Source organism: Penicillium manginii (genome assembly GCF_028828005.1).
Source record: "Penicillium manginii strain IBT 31320 chromosome Unknown utg000002l:1.0-5564898.0:1.0-5567710.0, whole genome shotgun sequence".
NCBI classification, from domain to species: Eukaryota; Fungi; Ascomycota; class Eurotiomycetes; order Eurotiales; family Aspergillaceae; genus Penicillium; species Penicillium manginii.
Genome location: NW_026643103.1, coordinates 2,316,390 through 2,331,041, shown reverse-complemented (window position 1 = coordinate 2,331,041; position 14,652 = coordinate 2,316,390). Strand labels below are relative to the sequence as shown.

General features: G+C 49.6%; 5 protein-coding genes across 5 annotated transcripts; 3 read left to right on the top strand and 2 right to left on the bottom strand.

Annotated features, from left to right (window-relative positions):
* Positions 1-189: 189 nt before the first annotated feature.
* mph1 (3'-5' DNA helicase) lies at positions 190-3,589 on the top strand (the record flags this gene model as incomplete). Its single annotated transcript, XM_057098786.1, has 2 exons — positions 190-1,264; positions 1,323-3,589. 2 exons carry the CDS (start codon positions 190-192, stop codon positions 3,587-3,589), a joined length of 3,342 nt encoding a protein of 1,113 aa, XP_056963922.1.
* A 303-nt stretch (positions 3,590-3,892) lies between these two features.
* Positions 3,893-4,834, top strand: cap2 (F-actin-capping protein subunit beta; the record flags this gene model as incomplete). Its single annotated transcript, XM_057098785.1, has 3 exons — positions 3,893-3,921; positions 4,078-4,457; positions 4,542-4,834. The coding sequence occupies 3 exons, from the start codon at positions 3,893-3,895 to the stop codon at positions 4,832-4,834; spliced, it is 702 nt and encodes a 233-aa protein (XP_056963921.1).
* A 560-nt stretch (positions 4,835-5,394) lies between these two features.
* N7533_002134 (mediator of RNA polymerase II transcription subunit 11) lies at positions 5,395-6,013 on the bottom strand (the record flags this gene model as incomplete). Its single annotated transcript, XM_057098784.1, has 2 exons — positions 5,395-5,868; positions 5,939-6,013. 2 exons carry the CDS (start codon positions 6,011-6,013, stop codon positions 5,395-5,397), a joined length of 549 nt encoding a protein of 182 aa, XP_056963920.1.
* A 1,377-nt stretch (positions 6,014-7,390) lies between these two features.
* Positions 7,391-9,495, top strand: N7533_002133 (putative transcription initiation factor TFIID subunit; the record flags this gene model as incomplete). Its single annotated transcript, XM_057098783.1, has 3 exons — positions 7,391-7,528; positions 7,587-8,401; positions 8,460-9,495. 3 exons carry the CDS (start codon positions 7,391-7,393, stop codon positions 9,493-9,495), a joined length of 1,989 nt encoding a protein of 662 aa, XP_056963919.1.
* A 526-nt stretch (positions 9,496-10,021) lies between these two features.
* Positions 10,022-11,558, bottom strand: ppe1 (putative ribosomal protein/carboxylic ester hydrolase (Ppe1); the record flags this gene model as incomplete). Its single annotated transcript, XM_057098782.1, has 5 exons — positions 10,022-10,227; positions 10,307-10,560; positions 10,618-10,708; positions 10,763-11,295; positions 11,368-11,558. The coding sequence occupies 5 exons, from the start codon at positions 11,556-11,558 to the stop codon at positions 10,022-10,024; spliced, it is 1,275 nt and encodes a 424-aa protein (XP_056963918.1).
* Between the last annotated feature and the right edge of the window lie 3,094 nt (positions 11,559-14,652).

Here is a 14,652-nt window from a genome sequence, read left to right as displayed (position 1 = left end):
TTTAGCCCTGAAATTGAAATTGCAATTGCAATTGTGACTGTGACTGTCCTTTTACCCCTGCAGGAACATCAAAACAAACATGCCAAACACTTTAGGAGGTCACATGACATCGCGTCGCGGCGCGGCGCGCTTGGAAGCCTTGAAGCTTTGAAAGCTGGGATTTATGCACTCTGAAGATAGTCAAGCGAGATGTCCGACTCCGAGTCGGACTACTTTGATGATGATGACTTTGTTGTCCCAAGTACCCCCGCCGACCACCTCCCTTCACCCCGACCTACGAAACGCCGTCGCGTCCACTCTCCAGCACGCGGGGCAGGTTTCATCGACGATGCGGCGTCTGAGACTGATTCGGCCTCATCAATGGATGATGGCCTGATGGAAGACCGTCGCGATCCTTCCTCCGACTATGAAGATCTTCAACAGCGACCCAAAAACCGAAGCTTTGTTCCGAAACAAAGCAATTTCCAAGAGAACATGTTTGTCACCCAACTCACGCAACCCGACTCCAGCCCCGAACGGATTCGAGGTCCCAGATGGAAGAAGCCCGACCCAAAATCACCCACTCCGGAACCTATCCGAACCCCCGAATTGAACAATTCAAAGCGAGATTCGAACAACTACTATAACGAGGAGGAGGAACTGAGGGCGGCGCTGGCTGCTTCCCTTGATGCATTTGAAGAGGAGAAGACGTCCAGAACAGCATGGGAACCGCAAAGGCCAATATACACAAGTCATAAGGAATTAATGTCCCACCAGGCTCATGAAGCTTCGCCGTTAGATGTCTCTTTCGAGCTGAACGATATCCCTGACGATGCGTTTGACTCGTCTCCAAATCTCTCGCCGATAGCCCGACCTGCGCAAATGAATTCCTTCCAATCGAGTTTCTCTCGCCCTACAGACCATCCGAAACACACTCGTCAAAGTACTCTCTACGGGATGGCAGCACAAAACCCAGACCTCCTGCCGCTCCAAGAACAAGACTCGTCACCGCCTGATAAGGTCGAGCGTCCAACGCAGCACAAGCTCAACCAAGATGCCCTCGGCACATGGTGGTACCCGACGAATTTGGGCAAAACCCGCGACTATCAGTACAACATTGCTCAGAAAGGCCTCTTCCATAACCTTCTGGTCGCGTTGCCGACTGGTTTGGGAAAGACATTTATCGCGGCAACCGTCATGCTCAACTGGTTTCGATGGACGCAAGATGCGCAGATTATATTCGTTGCCCCGACCAAGCCGCTAGTCTCACAGCAAGTCTCGGCATGTCTGAGACATTGCCGGCATACCTCGATCACAAACGACGATGCTTACTGGAGGTGCAGCGCCCGGAATTCGTGCAGAAGAATGGAAAGCCAAGCGCGTGTTCTTCATGACACCGCAAACGCTGATCAACGATTTGAAGACTGGCATCGCTGATCCCAAGCGCATTGTATTGCTCGTTGTCGATGAGGCTCACCGCGCGACTGGTGGCTATGCCTATGTTGAAGTGGTGAAATTCCTACGGCGCTATAATCAAAGTTTCCGCGTGCTCGCGCTGACTGCAACGCCGGGATCGACCGTAGAATCAGTTCAGGCGGTTATTGATGGACTGGATATCTCGAGGGTGGAGATCCGTACAGAGAACTCTATAGATATTCGGGATTATGTGCATGCCCGTAATATCGAGATCGAAACGTTTGAGAATACCGAGGAGATGCTTTTCTGCATGGATCTTCTGTCTACGACGCTGCGCCCGTTGGTGGAGCAGCTGACGACCCTGAATGCATACTGGGGAAGGGACCCCATGGCACTCACGGCATACGGTCTCACCATGGCCCGGCAAAAATGGATGCAATCAGACGCTGGCCGAAACGCAAATTTTGGATTGAAAGGCAAAGTCAACGCGATCTTTACGTTACTTGCCAGTCTCGCCCATGCTATCGACCTGTTGAAATTCCACGGCATTGTGCCCTTTTATCGCCATTTGCACCACTTCAAGTCCGGCACTGATGGTCAGAAAGGCGGGAAATACCAGAAGCAAATTGTGCAAGACGAGAGCTTCAAAAAGCTCATGGGTCACCTTGAACCTTGGAGCAAAAACCCCGAATTCATTGGCCACCCCAAACTCGAGTACCTCAAGTCTGTCATTCTTAATCATTTCATGGACGCAGGTGAGGGGCGGGACACTGGTGAAAATTCTGGCCAGCCGGCCACTCGAGTGATGATCTTCGTTCACTTCCGTGACAGTGCCGAGGAAGTGACGAGAGTGCTCAAGCGCTATGCACCTATGATTCGGCCTCATATTTTCGTTGGACAAAGTAGTGCCAAAGGCTCTGAGGGCATGGACCAGAAGACTCAGCTCAAGATCATCGAAGAGTTCAAAGCAGGTAAATATAATACGATTGTCGCTACTTCAATCGGAGAGGAAGGTCTGGATATTGGAGAAGTGGATCTCATTGTCTGTTACGACTCCTCGGCCTCACCAATCCGCATGCTGCAACGCATGGGTCGAACCGGTCGTAAGAGAGCCGGAAACATCACCCTCTTGCTCATGAAAGGCAAGGAAGAGGATTCCTACACCAAAGCCAAGGATAACTACGAGAAGATGCAACAGATGATTGCAAGTGGTTCTCGATTCACCTTCCATGACGACCGATCTGCTCGTATTCTCCCGGCCGGAATACGCCCGACACCTGATAAAAGAGTCATCGAAATCCCACCAGAAAACTCTCAACAGGAACTACCCGAGCCCAAACGTCGAGGTCGAGCGCCAAAGCGGCCCCCAAAGAAGTTTCACATGCCCGATGATGTGGAGACGGGCTTTACTCGAGCTTCCACGTTGGAGGAGGGATTCAGCAAAGCAAAAGTAAAAGCAAAACCTAAGGTGCCAGCGCCAAAACCAAGAGCTCGCACACCGACCCCTGAACCTGTCGCTATCCCACTTCTAGAAGAAGTTCTCCTGAATGCGACTGAGGAAAATGAACTCGAGCATCATTATCAGAACATTGGAGACACATCGCCAGAGTTCATTAGATATCCGCGCCACGATGCATTCCCGCATTTGCAGCTTGTTGCGAGACCCACCAAAAACGTGCGGCATGGTTCTCTTACACAACGCATGATCACTACTTTGCAGAAGATGAATCGGGCTGGTCCCGACTGCGAAGCGAGATTCAAGCAAGTCCTAGCTTGCGAGTCTGCTACTCCTCTTCGGCCACCCTCGAAGGTCTCAAAGACATCAAGCGAGAAGCGTCGATCGAGTAACAAAGCAGCCAAAACGCCTCGACAGTCCACCTCTGGCAAGAAATCTGCGAAACTTCTGGCTCAAAGTCCACAAGATGCGGAAATTACCGCTATTTTACTGTCTCCAAATACGTCTGATATCGAAACAAACCCCAAGAGGAAGTCTATTCAACGACCTTCTCTGGAGGAGCGAATGGATGGACCACAAGCCTCCGAGCAAATGATGAATCTCCCAGATAGCGACCTCGATGATGATGGGTCCGACTTTGATCTTCCAGATGCCAGCATTTTATTTAATCATGATCCAGCGCCGAAGCCAAATGCTCGTAATAGCAGGCCAGTCATTCATGACAGTGATGATTGGTGAGGGCTACCCTCAACCATAAATCCCTGAAATGTCACGAGCTACGGCAGAATGTACATAAACATGTATTGTGTTGATACCAGATACCAATAAAGCTAAATTAGTCGTTCAATCGTCGGAAACATCTACCATTGCCCCTTTTTACGATGTCTCGATGTTGTTTTGTAGTTGTAGTTGTACTAGTTGTAGATCGCCAATTTTGTCGCCACGGCCGGGAACCCCATGCGCACGCACCTCCAACCATCAACAACTTGCCCGGAGCGGAGATCAGAACATACTCCAAAGTCCACAACCCCCTCCTCCACCATGGCCGATCAACAGTTTGACAGCGCGCTGTAAGTATCAAGAGCAAGACACTCAACGCAATTTCACACCTGGGCTATCTTCAATCCAGACCGGGCCATGAACAATGCCAGGCCCGCCCGCAACCCCGCCCCATGTGCATGATGATGATGGGGAGACCACCAAGCTGACCATACCCCTCATCCCAGCGATCTCCTCCGACGCCTAAACCCGCGCGACACCAAGAAGAACCTGAACGCCATCAATTCCATTATCCCCGAGCTCCAGGAAGATCTCCTCTCCTCCGTCGACCAGCCCCTGGAGGTTCGCCGCTGCCCGCAGACCAACCGGGACTACCTGCTCTGCGACTACAACCGTGACGGCGATAGCTACCGCTCACCATGGAGCAACGAGTTCGACCCCCCACTGGAGGACGGCACCGTTCCCAGCGAGAAGGTGCGCAAGCTCGAGGTCGCAGCGAACGAGGCCTTTGATGTTTACCGCGAGCTGTACTACGAGGGCGGAGTCGGAAGCGTTTACTTTTGGGATCTGGACGATGGATTTGCCGGCGTTGTTCTCCTTAAGAAGGGTAAGATGAGGTTTCCATCCTTTCGAGGCGGGGGGCTTGCAGAATATTTGAACTCTGGCTGATTTGGTCTTGTGTTGTTTACAGGTGTTACTCCCGGTTCTCAGAGCTCTGGCGAATGGGACAGCATTCACGTTTTTGAGGCGACTGATCGCGCCCGCTCCTCCCACTACAAGCTTACCAGCACTGTTATTCTCCACCTCGCCAACCAGAGTGAGGCCCTCGGCGACATGGACCTGAGCGGTAACATGACCCGCCAGATCGAGGCGGATCTCCCTGTCGAGCAAGGGGATGCGAGCCATATTGCCAATGTGGGCAGACTGGTGGAGGATATGGAGTTAAAGATGCGCAACTTGCTACGTATGTATTCCGTGATCTAATCACACTCTTGACAATGGAAATGCTAATCGGGGTGTGTGATCTATAGAGGAGGTTTACTTCGGCAAGGCCAAGGATGTTGTGGGTGAACTGCGCAGTAGGTGGCCCTTCTCTCTGGCGTCAATCATTCATCGTGGAATGTCAAAAACTGATAACTTCTTTCTAGGCCTGGCACCTCTATCCGAGACAAATCGGGATCGGGCAGCACAGCTGGAGATGATCAAGTCCATGCAGAAATAGTTTTTTGATAGATTCAGCATTGTCAGGTTAGCGGCTCAGGAGCCCATGCTAGACTGTCCATTGTTGCGTTCTTTGCACAGCTTTAGCTTTATGAACATTGCGCGAATATTTTCCATATAATGGGACTTTTTGAAGATGAACTTGAAGTGATTTAAAGATGCTCATTAGATGGTTTCGGTGAAGCAATCTGTAGTTTCTTGCCTGCCATGCTGGATCCATTGTGGGGGGGGGGTATCATAAAGAACTTTAAAAAGGAATATCGTTCCGTCCACTGCTTTGTCTCGAGAACTGCCTATAGGTAATTGACCAATCTCATTGTCAATCAATCTACCTGCATTTTCTCCGAATCTCCAGTAGACTGAGATTCGCCTGCCGACTTTTGATCCAAATCCGCCACAAATTCCCGAGCGGCCGCCCAGAGCTCCGCCTCTTTATCCTTGCCAACAGTGTCCTTCCGGCTATTCAGCCAGCTAACATCCAGAGGATTGGAAGGTCCAGCTGCAGCTACGGGCCCAGTGCCCGGGTTTGAACCAGCAGCCCCGCCCGAAGCTGTCGCATCCGCTCGCTGAGGGGTATCGGGACCCAAGACAGAAGCTTCTTCTAACGCATAGAGCTGCCTGCGTAGTCGCACATCGATTGAGGAGAGTAGAGCAAAGTATTTGGAGGTGGCCTCTTTGAATTGTGTTTTATGGGATTCGAGGGAGGCGGGTCCTGGTTCGGAGGAGTCGGAGTCGGGTTTTGCGTTTGTGAGTGCCTGGATGGCCAGACCGGCGGAGTGAATAAGTTGCGCAACATCCTGAAGCTGTATTAGTAGGGAATATCGGGAATGGAACTATTTGTTCCTCTCCTTTTCGAAGTGTTCTTACCTTGTCGATGTCACTGAGTTGGCGAATTCGGTCCGCGGAGGTAAAGGTTTGCGGGGGAGGTACTTCGTCCGCCATTATGTGGTATTTTGGAAGTGAAAGTCGCAGTGAAGGTAATATTGGGTTCCTTGGAATATTCAACAACTAGGCATCATCAACAGAGATGATCGATTGCCCTGTAAATGCTGTTCGAGGTGTCAAGAATGACGATCGTCAGAGCTCTGGAGGCTTCCTTCTCCGCCGCCTGCAGGCCGCGATCACGTGTGATCCCCAGAAAGGGCTGATTCAGCGGCCGCGCCAACTTCAACAGTATCAAATTCCATCGCTACTCGCGATCTCCTATATTCGGCCCCTATCGACGCCTTCTCGCCGTGATTATATTTGGGTCAGCATATCGGCACCAGCGTCTTCGCCGAAGCAATTGCCATGTCTGCGCCCGGCGGTGCCCCCAGTCCCGCGCCGCGTAGCGGCAGCATGGGACCTGGCGCAAATGGAGGCAATATGCCCATGTCCCAACAGCCTTTGTCTGGCACTCCGGTGCAGCATGCGCCTACACCTGGCCCACCTCCGCCACAAAGTGGTGCGATGTCACAACAAAATCTGAATCAAATCGTGAGTACTTCTTTTCATTCATATCTTGAGCACCTTGTTTCTCCCGCAATTCCCCTCCTGAGAACCTTCGAGTTGGCTTGAAATCCCGGATTCTGTATTTTCATTTCCATCTTTGTTTTCATTCCAAGTATATTGTAACTTGAAATGGCCATGCTATCCAATTGGCAATATGTACTTGTTGTGGGTATATTGTTTCTGTATTGCGTTTCCTTGAAATGTATGGCGAATGGCCTTGTTGCATGGAGTGTGAGAGAGCTTCGGACAAAAAGCTCAATCTTTCAAATCTTGCTGTCATTATTTGATTTGGATCGAGTGCTTCGTTCCTTTTCCTAGCGGGAATCACTTTGACCCTCTGATTGCTCCGATCTTTACCCTCACTTTGACATTACTCGATTCACTGTTTCACTACTTCACTGCTTCACATCTTCACATCATCACCTCTCAACCCTGCATCCAACCCATTCTACCTCATCTCTGCTTCAAACCATCTTGCTCTTCGATCCACACACTATGCCCTCCAGAGGTGTCTCCCAGCCTCGTCCCCGAAAGCCGGCTAAGAAACGCTCGGATGGGTCTCCTCGGTCGATCAGGCTGAGGGTAGTTCCTCCGGCTGGTCATTCTTCAAAAGGCCATGACAAGGACCTACCACCTGTACCTCCCTCTCCAAGGCAACAGTCGATGGCTTCCATGATTATTACACATTTGATTGATAATCCCACTGGACCTTCTGTTGTTGGTCTTGTCGTGCTTGCTTTTTGTGTCAAAATAGTTGCAGTCTAACTCTCGAGGTGATATTAGGTTATCGATTACCTGGCCAAGAAGGGCTACAGCCGGACTGAGGCCATGCTTCGCATGGAGTCTGCGAATCAAGAGATTGATGGCAGACCCTTACCTCCACTTGGAGAAGATGCCCGGCCCAAGTTCAAGCAGGGATTTGATTTGCTTAAAACATGGGTTGAGGAAAATCTAGACCTCTACAAGGTATGAATACGGCATCTCTGAAGATCGAAGTCCGTATTTTGTACTGAAAAGTCCTTAGCCTGAGTTGCGCCGTGTTCTGTGGCCCCTCTTCGTCTACTCATTCCTGAACATGGTCACTTCGTTTTACCCCCAGGATGCGAAACAGTTCTTCGAATCGAACAAGAACATGTTTCTTCCGGAACACACGGATGACATTCGTGTCTTCGAACCCATTAGTCTGCCGGAACACGTCCAAGACAATTCAACGGCGAAACTCTACCGTACTAACAAGTACCGCGTGGTCTTGAGCAACCCGGCGTACACCAACCTTCTTCAATTCTTGGAAAGCAAAGAGAAGGAGGGTGGCTCAGTGATGAATGCCATCCTGAGTAGCTACTGCGTTATTAAGACGATGGACCGCGCTGCTGACGACCGTTTCAGCTTTGCTGCTATGCTCGGCCAAATTGGAGCGGGTCAGAGCTTCCCTTCTGAAGATGAGGGTATTCCTGGCCATCACCCTGGTTCGGCTTATACGGGTGACAATCCAGCCATGGCCGGAACCCTACCCAGACTCAGACTGGGGAAAATGCCAATGGAGCAGGCTATGGAAGAAGACGTTCGCGCAGAATTGGCCGATGAGGATATCAAAATACCTCCCGTTGCTGGAAAGAACACTTTCACACAGGAATTTGACCATATGATCAAAAAGGAGGAGGAGGAAGAAGCACCTACGCGCGCTGATATTCCATTCCCGCCCTCTACTGCTCGAGATGTAGCTATGGAGGTCATGAAGGTCAAAGAGAATCGGGATCGTTATAAACTGGACGGGCGCACTGGTGGCGTTGGACCGGGTATCAGTGTGTGCATGTTCACTTTCCACAACACCTACGATGGGTTAGTCACATGTGGCAATTTTCTTTTTATGGATGAGAACTCACTGACATGCCTATAGTATCAATTGCATTGACTTCTCCGATGACAATATGCTCGTCGCAGCTGGTTTCGCCCAGTCTTACATTCGTATCTGGAGTCTAGATGGCAAGAACATCGAAGCAGCATACCCGGAATTAGATGACATGCCCCCAGCCAACTCTAGACGACTCATTGGACACTCAGGTCCTGTCTATGCCGTCTCTTTTGCTCCCTCTACCCCCCGGAACGAAACTGCTACCGGGGACGATTACGTGCCCACAAATGTTCGCTGGCTTCTCTCCTCTTCAGCGGACAAAACAGTCCGTTTGTGGTCGCTTGATACTTGGCAATGCATGGTCGTTTACAAGGGCCATGACCGTCCTGTTTGGGACATTCGCTGGGGACCCTTTGGTCATTATTTCGTGACCGCGGGCAACGATCGGACCGCCCGACTTTGGGTTACTGATCACATCCGCCAACAGCGTATCTTCGCCGGCCACGATCAAGATGTCGATGTTGTCTGCTTCCATCCTAACTCCGCCTATGTATTCACCGCCAGCTCCGACCACACCGTCCGCATGTGGGCCGTGACAACCGGTAACGCAGTTCGCATGTTCACTGGCCACACCGGAAACATTACTTCGATGGAATGCAGCCGCGATGGAAAGTACCTCGCATCTGCCGATGACCAAGGATCAATTTTCCTGTGGGACCTGGCACCAGGTCGCCTGCTGAAACGCATGCGCGGCCACGGAAAGGGCGGCATTTGGTCTATGAGCTGGAGCGTGGAGTCGAATGTTTTGGTCTCTGCCGGTGCCGATGGAACGGTCCGTGTATGGGATGTTGCCGCACCCCAAGATCCCGGCCGCGTGATCGGCGAAGGAGGTGCTGGCACCAAGCTTGATGCCGGAAACGCGCCAGCCAGCGCCCCCGGCCAGAGCAAGAAGAAGAAAGGCAAAGACGTTGTGGTCACACCCGATCAGATCAGCGCTTTCCCGACTAAGAAGAGTCCAGTTTACAAGGTCAAGTTCACAAACATGAACTTGGTTGTTGCCGGTGGGGCCTATCTTCCTTAAACGGCGGTGGTGCATTCTCCTGGTTTCACTACTTCGGATGATCGGGCTACTTACTTATCATCAACGGCGCAAATACCCCTGGTTTTTTCTTCAAACATTTCTAACTTCATTCCATAAACTTTCGATGTCATTGTTCTTGGATGGAAATTAAATGATGGCGTTTGGGGTCGGAATACTGATCTCTGGAGTTGAGGGATGGCTGCATTTAACTTTTAACTTTTTTGTTTCATTTTGAGGGAATCCATTCCCTCCGCGTCGTGCCCCAAATCTCTCGTATCTCTGGATTGGTATGTCGAGTCTTGTCTCAGATTTATCAAATTTGATATGATGATCTTCTACACCGGTTGCTCGTACTAGTAGGACTGTTGGACATCCCAAAACCCGGAGTAGTGGTGAACAACTATCTTCAAGTTGATGCCTAGAGTAGCCATGTATTGGTTTCACCTGATCACCGTTTATGATATAAATATCCATGGATCCTCATTTTAGGGCACTCTCACCCACAAGAGATCTGAGCTTCCAAGGTTTATTTCAACACCCCGTGCTTTTGAGGTGTGCCGTCACTCTTGTTCATAGCAGCGGCTGCCTGCATATCTGCCACCTTTGGCGGAAGTACCAGCGCACTACGATCATTCCGCTTATAAAAGTCCACCAACACTTGAGCCGTCCTGGCCGGCTGGTCTTCATGAAGGAAATGGCCCGCCTCGGGAAAGACCTGAAGTTGATATTTACCTAAATTCCCGCAAAGCCAGCTTAATTAGCAAGCTTGAAACTGGGCCAAGAATAGCACAAATTAGTGAAGAAACCATACCTTGCATCTGTCCGATAATCAATTCTTTATCCAATCGATCCGTTCCAGCTAGTAGTAACAACTTTCCACCTCGGGAATCGAGAAATTTCCGACTGAGACCGATGAACCAATTTTCCCAAAAGGGTTTCGTTGCAGTTAGGTCGGTGCGCCATACCCATGGGCGGGTGGGATCGGTGGGATCGTTTTCTTCGTATATCAAGGACGGAACTGATGCCCGTGCCGAGGCTGAATTGCGAATTATACGAGAACGGTTGCTAGCAAATTGATTAGTACTGATGTTTTATAATTAAGCGAGTTGGACGATTGCATACTGCCATTCGATTCCGGATCCTAATGAAACGAATCGGATTGGGCGCGTAGAAAGGTACATTTCCATACTTTGGAGGGCGTCCAGGGCGGAACCTGTTGATTTTGTTAGAAATAAATCATCAGGTCCATGGTTACGGGTGGGTTTACCCTCAACAACATCAAGGACAGCATAGGCTAGCAATTTGTTGCCTAGTCCGCCTTGCTTTGCTAGGTCCGTGATAATCGCGCCCCCAAGACTATGCCCTACGAGAACGATGTCGGGCAAATTCTCCCAGCCCATCTTCGCTTGCGTCTGCTGAATGACGAATAGAAGGTCTCGGCTTAACGTTCCAAGACTCAGATCGAGCTCGACCTGACTGCCCGATTCAGCATGAGCTGCCGCGGCGAGAGATGGGTTTTCGGTCTCGAGGGGATTTGAATGTGATGTCATCGTTGTTTGTCCGTGACCTCTCGCATCGAGGGAGAGAAATCCGGCCTTGGGAAGGATTTTCTGCATCTCGCTGATACAAGATGCAAAGGTCATTCCGGAAGAGCCTGCGCCATGTTGCAGGACAAAGAGAGGCCCTGATCCCGTTGGGGGTGTTAGGTAGACATGATGGGTGATGTTAATCTGGTCGAGCTGCTCGGGAAGGAACAGCTCCTGGGCGAAAAAGTCCGACCAAGTCGATGATTGGGAGTTGCTAGAAGATGGTTAATTTTTTTTCATATATTGTATACTGCGAAAGTCTCTCGCGTGGGCAGAGGCGGACAACCTTGAGCTGGTTCGGGAATAGAGATGTCGTGTGGGCGATGGCATGAGGGTACCCGTGGAGGACACGGAGGATGCGGATGAGGCATCCTCCTCTCGAATTCCTTCGGGGTTACCGATTGCGTCGAACATCGGAGCCTCTGCAGGTAGCTTGGCCAGTTTTGACTTGGCGAAAGATTTCTGGAACTCGCTCATGGGGTTGCGTTGCGGGTGGGTGGGGACAGAGCAGATCCGTTGATGGAGGGGCAAAGTGAAGGGCGATCAATGTTAATGTCAAATGTGCGGGAGTTCGGAGATCAGAGATGGTAAGTTCAGGTTGGCTCATCCGCTCACTCGGTGTTCTCCGCTCACACTCTCTTCAAGTTGCCCCCCCAAATGTTGTATATAAAGACAATGTGCATTAACACACGGACATTGCTGTGATTTGTTGTGGATGTAGAGACCCTCCGCTGACTAAGAGGGACATACATGCCATTGCCATTAGATCCTGTAATTCTCTTCAAGTTTCTTCCCTCCAAAAATTCAAGTTAGCACGAAGATATAATCTGCAACAATCTGGGGCATTCGGACATAGCTTCCTTTGAGGCTCCCGTCAAGAGGCTCATCAAGGAAAAGTGAAGGTCTATTACTACTATATATAGGCACTTTCCGTGGGGCCTGGTATGTAGGTGTAATACCTGAATCAATTGAAGAAAGCTAGCTAAGTACCTAGCCTGATGCCTACCCCGATACGTACCTACTCCGATCCGTACCTACCAATGTAGCTTGAAGATGGATCTATTCTGTACTCAGCCAGCAATACAATAGAAGTGAGGTCACTTGCCCCATCATGTGCTAGTGTGTGGCCTTGGAGAAGAGCTTCGTCATCTATCAACCAGGGCAGAGAGGTGTCAAAGTCTCGCGAATACGAAGACGGGTTATAGGGTTCCAGTCGATGTGACTCAGTTGGTGATTTGGGCTTCCTAGATGACTTGCGCTTGGATGACTCCCTTTGCCAGTTCGGACCTCCTTGTTACCTGATATATTCAGAGATTTGGCCGCGAATGACGGGAACTGAAATGAGGAGACTGAGGCCCGCGAAGAATGAAACCTCATAGCTGACATGATACTTCTGACTGCAAAAAATGAACCTCAAAGCTGAGACAATATGGCAATTTGTAGAATAGACCAAGGGTGATGAGAGAAGGGGCGATGAAAGGAGGATGGAAGGTAAGGTAAGAGCCTTGGAAGACTCAGATGAGAGGAGACTACGAGTCGGGGACTACTATAGGAAGGTCTATGTGCGGTGGGGTCTTGAAAGGCAACCGTGGGTGACAGCCTTGAAATTACCTACACTTGTTTAATCAGCAACCTTTCTTGGTTCGTTTCCAAGGTGTCTATCAATTTGGAATACAGGTGGAACTGTAGCCACCTGGAGTAAGGGATTAGGATTAAACGGACCTCGGGATCTGATCAGAAACCTCCATTAAAATCTATAATATGACATGGTCCCTGGGCCCACTGGTGGATTTTGCGTTCAAATCAAGCTTTGTCCACATTCATTCCATAAGAGTACTGATAGCATTTCGACGTCATTTATGTATTCAGTGAGCCGGTAGAGACCATTCTTTCTTTTCCTATCTTTTTCTTTCTTACAGCCATCTTCGCTTTTCAAGCGTGAACACGATCCTAAGGATTGTTTATGCAAAATCTCAAATCTTGCATCGAGCCCTCCAGGTCCTACTGCATCACACACCCATCCTCTATGATATCTCCTAAAATATATCATATCGCTACACTACCTGGCCTTCCACTAGAGCTCATACTGGAAATAGATGACCTGCTTTTACCTGTTGATCAAACATACTTGTCCCTCTGCAATCACCAGCCCCATGAGCTCCCTCAGGCATATCATAGATCGTCTCTCAGAGGAGCTGAGGTTTCACTTCTACATCGACTAGAGAGAGATCTGCCAGGGTAATTTGCTTGTCACGTTTGTAATAAGTTACATCAGTATGATGGATCTGAAGGTTTTGGTCTCAGTGGATTAGTCCATAAGAAAACCTCCAGACTTCCAAGCGACAATAAAGGATGTAAACAGAATGATAATCCAGCAATGAGTATGAGAACCCATGTTAATTTTGAGTATCCCGGAAGCCGCCTTTCTATTCATCAGCTTAGGCTCGCAATGAGGAGATACTACTATGATAGTACAATGTCTGGTATTGGTACTGAATCTTTTTCATACAAACAATTCCGCAACTATCTTGATCCGGCCCGAAATATGCCAGATCACGTCGGTGCTTGGAGATGTTCTTTGGCGGAATTTCCCACACTATTCTCAAGAGAAGCACAAATATGCCCTGAGCCTCTCGGCCTTTATGTTTGGATACGGGATATAATAATACTTGAGACGTGGGAAGATATCAGAAAGGAATATTGGTGCCAGTGGTTTCCTATAAAATATTTTCAGACCTGTCCCCACACTCAACTTTCAAGCGAGCTTGGAAGATTTGGTCTGGTCAAAATAAAAGATGCCAGTGGGTAAGACACAAAATTTACTTATACTTGTCCTCAATGCGCGTCAGGTTCTCAGATATAAATCCTCGGAATTGATTCTAAGATCGCCTTGGCCCGAACAAGATGGGTTAATCTTAGCCCTGGTCTTGATCACGAGGACTCATTATGGAGGATCCATGCAGATGATAAAAAAAAAAGGGCAGCTGGCGTTCGTTCGCGGAGCTAAATTACGTATTACGGAGCTCGAAGTCTCCGCCCTCGTATGAAAATGCATCTTGAGCACTGTCCACTGGTCTTCGCGGGTCCCGCGCATCGCCCGCTGATGACCTTGACAGAGATGAAGATCGGATCTTCGATCTGAATACCGCAAATCAAATGTGCAGGATTACGCCGTGGATAGGCTAAAGAAGGAGCCGGGCGATCTTCACTACTGATATGAAGTCCAAGCTTCGTTTACCATCTGTAATAGTCCCCAAGTGGGACGGATCAGAAAAGTTCGTTCCACGACCGCCTGGAGAGGTAGGAGAAAACCAAAGAGTCTATTCGGTCGAAGGTTAATAAAACCCGCATATTGAGCAAACCTTGTCGGTATCACATCGGATACCTTCCCGGTTATCTCACTAGCTACGGGCAGGTCCCTCAAAATGTCATCAGCTACTACTTCCAGACTCAGTGTTACGTACGCATACGTGGGGTTGCCTACAAACCTATTGGGAAGACAACGCAAGAGCTAGGATGCATAACGTAACCCCTCCCCCGACTAAAATCAGAAAAAAGGAATACACATAGC